The 6,578-nt window shown below is 39.1% G+C and overlaps 1 protein-coding gene across 1 annotated transcript; it reads right to left on the reverse strand.

Moving 5' to 3' along the window:
* Nucleotides 1-225: 225 nt before the first annotated feature.
* Nucleotides 226-2,559, reverse strand: LOC106296446 (probable serine/threonine-protein kinase At1g18390). The gene is given in 2 exon segments (XM_013732579.1): nt 226-1,509; nt 1,511-2,559. Coding segments are annotated over 2 exon segments (1,869 nt in total). The 5' UTR covers nt 2,330-2,559; the 3' UTR covers nt 226-459.
* Nucleotides 2,560-6,578: the final 4,019 nt, after the last annotated feature.

A 6,578-nucleotide genomic window follows, 5' to 3' on the forward strand; every position in this document is an offset into this window, starting at 1 on the left:
AATGAGACATGGTAAGTTCTCTTATGTGGGTTGTCAGATCCGTAACTCCTTTGTAATTTGATGCTTATTGTAATACTAAAACAAACCATATTATTCTAGAATCAGGTGCTCTAGTTGGCACACTTGCTGCGAGTTACGAACCATGTTGATTAAATTGATAGAAAACACACGATTTGGCATCCTTTATAATTTGGTTTCCCAATATCGATATCTTACGGTTACATGAAGCAACAAAATATTTTTGTTTTCCGAATCTCTATTCTCACAGATACAAAATCTATAAACATAATACAAACTCCGAGTGAGTTGTACTAGGATTACGTCACACATACACACCCATGTGTGAGTCTCCTTCTAACTGGGTCAGAAGGTTTGCCTTTTCAACACTGACACACGCGTGGGGACAAGTCAACTCATTTTACTTTCATTACATTACATCGTTGCAATCTAATCCAACAGTCAACATTTCGTCACGTCATCTTCACCAATACGTGTACGGCTCTTAATCCTCCTGAGCTCTCCAACAATCTCCTTCGCGTCCGGACGATCATCCTTATCAACCGCAACACACCGGAACGCCAGCTCAGCAACCGCCGCAACACCACCGTCGTCGTCGTCACTCGCAATCAACGGATCAACCACCTGATCGAGAAGACCCATCTGTAGCTTGGAAACAAACAGTTCAGCCAAAGCCATATCTCTCTTCTCACGACGCTGGTCAACAGCTTTCATCCCCGTCATCAACTCCATCAAAACGACGCCGTAACTATACACGTCACTCTTCTCGGTTAACCGGAAAGACCGGTGATAATCCGGATCCAGATAACCGGGCGTACCTTGTGGGCCCGTGCAGACGTAATCAGACGAAGAAGCCGAGTTCACCGTCGTCTCGGAGAACACCAAGAGCCTAGAGAGACCAAAGTCACCGACTTTGATTCTCATGTCTTTCTCCACGAAGATGTTCGACGAAGTAATGTCTCTATGAACAACCGGTGGAGTGATAGAGAAGTGTAGATACTCCATAGCTAAAGCCGTCTGCAAAGCGATATCTAACCGTATCCGCCACGTCATCGCAGACTTCCTCCCGTGGAGATGATCCGCTAAAGTTCCGTTGGTGACGTAATCGTGAACGAGGAGGAGCCCTCTCGGGTCGGAGCAGTATCCATGGAGCTTGACGAGGTTCGGGTGGTTGATGGAGGAGAGGATCAAGATCTCGTTGCAGAAAGACTTCATCGAGAAGGCTTTGCAGTGCTCGGTGTCGGCGGCGGTGGCGCCGTGGTGGTGGTGGAGGAACTTCACGGCGAGGAGCTGTCCGTCAGCGAGCTGGCCTAGGTAAACCGAGCCGAATCCTCCGTCGCCGATCTTGCGCTTGGGGTCGAACTTGTTGGTGGCGGATTCGAGCTCCTCGAAGGTGAAGACCGGAGGGAGGAGCGCGGCGGAGCGGTGGCGGCGGAGGAAGAGAGCTGCGGGGTCTTCTTCGTTGACTGAGGACAGGAAACTCGCTCTTCTTGGATCGGAAGATCGCCACCGCGACGGAGATAGCGAGGAGAAGACAAGTTAAAGCGAAGATGAGACATAACACTGCTACATGGTTGACTGTTGTCTCTCTTTGAGGCGAGAAACAGATGAAGTCTTGACTCGGGTGGGTCGAGTTAAACCCACAGACTCCGTTCTTGACCCGACAGTCTCTGCATTTAGCAAAGTACGGGTCTTGAGACTCGTCCCATTCCACTTCAAATCCGAATCTGGTGAAGAAGTCTTGGAGGAAGCTCAAGAGATCCCCTTGGCAGCCTTGCTCGGACAACGACCCGTGGGTTGATTCGCATCCGTGGAGGATCCGACCCGGGTTCTTTACTAGTTTGCAGTCCTGAGGACAGCGACTACAGTTTGGGAGAGTCAAAGGAGAGCAAGGACGGAGGAGAGAGAGACGGGAGCAAGAGGAGTCGGAGACTCTGAAAGGAGAACCGGTTAAGTCGATGAACCGGTTAGGGGAGGAGGAGAACCGGAGAGAGGAGCAGTTGTTTTGGTTAGAGCCCAACTGTGGAGAGAGGGTGAGAGAGGAGGAGAAGGATGAGTAATGGAGGAGAGAGAAAGTGAGGTTTTTGACTGAGATGGTGGCGCGTGGAGAGGAGCATTGGATCTGGAAGTGTGGGTGGCCGCATCCCGGAGAGGTAGAGAATGGGAAGGGTGGAGAGGAGTTAAACGGAGGGCAATGAAAGGAAGTAGAAGAAGATGAGCATGAAGATGAGTAAGTTTTAACAATGGTGAGGGTGAGGATGAGTATGAGTAGAGAAAAGCACCGTCGCGAAGAAGACGGTGACTGAGACATAGAGAAAGAGATCTGAATCTGGTGACTGGAGTTTTCGAAGTGGACAGTGTTGTGAGGAAGAGGTTGAAGTAAGGAGAAGAAGAGGCACGTGAAGGTTTAGGAACTCGGAAACTGAAGAGTTTTAACTTTTTAGTTTTATGTTCTTTTAATATAAAATGAACATCTTGGCAATTTTGTTTTTTTTTGTTTAATTACGTTTTCGTTTCTTTCTAGTTTCTATGCAGGAAGTCGAATTCAAAATGTTTACATGAAAATATACTTCAAAAGCTTTCTTTAATTAAAATTCCAAATGAAGAAAAACGATTTCAAAATATTTTAGAAATTCCTTTCAGTTTTGTTCAAATTAAGCCAAGTGCACCTTTTTAGAAAGTATATGAATGAGAGACGTAAAGAACAAATGGGACGGGACTATGAGAGCACATAAGCGAAAATAAAAGAAAAAAGGGTCAAAAGGGGACGACATACGTTGTAGACAAATTGAAATTTGAGTTAATTACACTAAATGACACTTTTTAATTTTTTATTACTCGTAAACATATTTTTTACATGTGACATATTTGATGTGGGTCAACAAAAAATTATAGACAATTGTGTCCTTAATGGAAACGACATTTGTGTACACTCAGGTAATATGTGGATGGGTAATTTGTGGATGGGTGATTTGTGGACGGGTGATGTGTGGATGAATGATGTGTAATACATGGACATGCGATGTTAATGTGTTTATAGTAGATAATGTGGACAAACTATTTATTTTGATTATATAAAACTATACAACAATACGTGGACATGAACTCATGTTACTAAAATTATACCACAAAACATAGACACGAATTCTGTTATCAAAACCCTCACCAAAAAAAAAGAAGATTTTTTCTATATCTAACTTCTTTGTTTTGATACGACAAGTTGTGGACTGATACAAAGCCAATACATATGTTTTTGATACAATTGGTTGTCACTCCAAAGAACTTCTAAGGGATACCATTGATTTGCATAGAAATGCCTTTATTTTTTATTCTTCTCTCCCGTATGGACCTCATGAGATTCATTATAAAAGATAATATTGAAGTTCTCGTTTTACTAAAAATCTCACTAACCAACAATTTGAACGAATTTCTCCTTAGATTTAATACCACCACCAACAAGAGTGAAGCAGTGGCTTCGTCGTCTCCAACACGAGCACTTGACTTCTTCAGCCCAATTAATAAATTATTTGTAATTAAACTTTAATCAAGATGAGAAAGAGATGATATTGTGAGTATGAGCGGAGAGAAAAATCGAAGAATCTGTTACCTTATGTCAGGGAGTAATAGATCTTGCATGTCAGAGATTTTCGATCTAAGAGATCTGCGCTTCGTCATAATATGGATGGATGCAAATTTGATTACAGTTGAATTTAGAACCCGAGATGATGAATGGAATCGAAGGAATATTGTCCATGTCCACAACTAGTTTATAATTAATTTATAACTAATTTATAATTCTGTTATCCATGTTTTGGTGTCCACGTTTACATTTAGTTTTATTTACATATTAATATTTTCATAATATATATATGAAAATAGATCTTACAAGATAGAGAATTTTATATAAAGTTTATTATGACAATTATTTTTGTTTAATATATTTTAGAACTTGAGATAAAAGTAAATGAAAACATAAAGTAGAAAAAAATAAAATAAGAAGAGGAGAGAGATTTTCTTTAGTTTAAGGTCATAAGAGTTTTTTTGACAAAGGAAAGTGTGTTTCAGTGATAAGGCCATGATTATCCGGGGGGGTGATAAAGGGGTTTCTCGCACTGTTGCAATGGCGTGGGTCTCATAAAATGGCAATAATCGGTTTCAAAAGTTGTGAAATAAGGGACGCAGTTCGTCTGTTTCTTACACTGTTTGCGGACTCCACTGACACGTGGCGGTCCGCGATTGGTTCCTTTTTTTTTTTCTTTTTTTTTAGTCAGACAAATTTTTTTTAAAAAAAACTTTTAATAGGTTTTAGGGATAATGATGCTCTAAATATCTTATAGTGTAATTGGAATGTGATAAAAGTTTTTTAGATTGTAAAAAATTCTTGAAATTTAGTTCGTAGGATAGTGGAAGCTTTTTATTTATTTATTTTTACAATAATGAAGTAGAAGGTGTATTTTGTTCACATCTTTATTTTGAACTATTTGCTGGGTCGGGTCCTGCCTGATACATAAATGAAAAAACAGTGGCTACTTTGTTCACATCTTTATTTTGTCCTCCAAACAATAAAGGATCGCAGCAAAAATGTAAGGCGCAATGATACATCCGTTGATTTGGAGCGTTACCCATTCATGACATGATTCATATCAAAAGGAGTAATTAATGCGATGGGATCAAATAAAGCTGACCTTTTTCGGGTCTCTCTCTTTAATAATGTTTGTCTGATTAAATTTCTCTAACTCAATCATGAACTATTTGAAATTGAAACTATTTAGCAAAAAAAAAACTTTTTAAACTTCAAAATCGCGTCGTTAGGAGAATCGTACTATTGGGCCTGTATCTAGACCCGTGGCCATACTTAGCTATTATAGGTTTTATTCGATCCATTGGGCTACTTGAGTTCATTAAGCTCAAAAAACACTTGAAACCGCAATATAATGGCCCGAGCCTAGTGGCATTTCCAAGTTTAATAGCTCCTTTTTTGGCTTAAAGATGTGTATGAGAGATTGATCAAAAAAAAAAAAAGAAGAAGATGTGTTTGAGTGAGAGATTTTAGACTTGATCTTTGTCTTGAATATTTTTTGATTGGTTACCACTTCTTTGTTTGTGAAGTTGGCTTTAGTTGGTAATGGTTTGATCGGGATGGTCTTCGCTTGTGAGTAGATATTTTTCTTTTAAAAAATAGGGGCTACTTGAAATCTTAGATTTTCTTTTTCTTTTCTTCTAAGATATTGATACTTCAACAAGATAATGTACTTGAAATCTTAGATAAGTATCATTTATTTTTATTTTCAAAATATATTTTGCGAAACAAAGTTGCAGCGGGTGGCTCCAACACGGCAATAACTGTCGTGAAGATCAGCATATTTCTGGGCATATAAGAAATCTTGTTCTGATATGTTTCCTGGGTAATATTTTTAGAAGAATCTCATATAGATGTCCGAAACATCATGGCTCAGTGGAAAGGAGATCTTCCACCCAGGTTGCGAGTTCGAACGCTGCTTGAGGAAACTACTGCATAAATGTCTCTGGACACTCCACATGTGTATGAACCCTTGCTTTCGGCCCATTTTGAAAGTCGCGTGAGCCTACCCGTGGGTCACACGGCCTCTAAAGAATAGTCTGGGTCTGTTTGGGTCTGAGTTTACTTTTGAGTTATCAAAAAAAAAAAATCTCATATAGATTCCTATTCGGTCATTGATGGATTCAGATAATGTTCTTCCCTTCACAATCTCTATGATCTACTAATGTACTTCCCTTCACAATCTCTATGATCAACTTGAACTCAAAGTAGATTAGCTATCAAGTACTAGCGGATTAATACCCGCTGATCCAATCACTGTTGGAATGAGTAGGTGTAGATTTTGGTTCATTTATTTTAAGTTGGTTATGAATTTGCATAGCATGTTGATTTGTCTTCGTATATATACACTGAGGCGAACAAATTTGAAATATCCGATTCGATTTCCTTTGTATTTTCTTGGTTAATTTCGCACCGATTCTTGATCACCGGACCAAAACTAAGATCATTTTTAAATTCAAACCAAAACCAAAACAGATGACTTAAAGCGGATTTGGCACGAATCTAGTTTGTCCGGTCCATGACAACGACCATATACGTAAATAATAAGAGTAACGTATCACAGACACGAGAAAAATGTAAATAAGTTGCTGTCGCTTATGATCTCTTTGTCATCCCTTATGAGTTACGCCTTAAAGAGAGTCCCACACTCGTCAACCTCAATCTTGGTGTTTCTTACAGGAAATAATTATACATTGTTTTCTCCCTCATATATCCATGGATCCCACCCATATCTATCATTTATAAATTTTTGATTATTGTTTTTGCCTATATTGGAATTTAATACAGCTGTGATATACTATAAACGAATATTAATATATATATATATATATTTACACGAATAGATTACAATTTCCAGCGAGTTTACACATTATAAAATTACCAGTCTTGACACATTATAAAATTAGCAGTCTTGTAAAACCATGATTAACCCGAAATTCTTAGAGTGAGATTCTTGACGGAAGTTAATAAACTGTTTCTT

Source organism: Brassica oleracea, chromosome C6 (genome assembly GCF_000695525.1).
Source record: "Brassica oleracea var. oleracea cultivar TO1000 chromosome C6, BOL, whole genome shotgun sequence".
Taxonomy (NCBI): Eukaryota; Viridiplantae; Streptophyta; class Magnoliopsida; order Brassicales; family Brassicaceae; genus Brassica; species Brassica oleracea.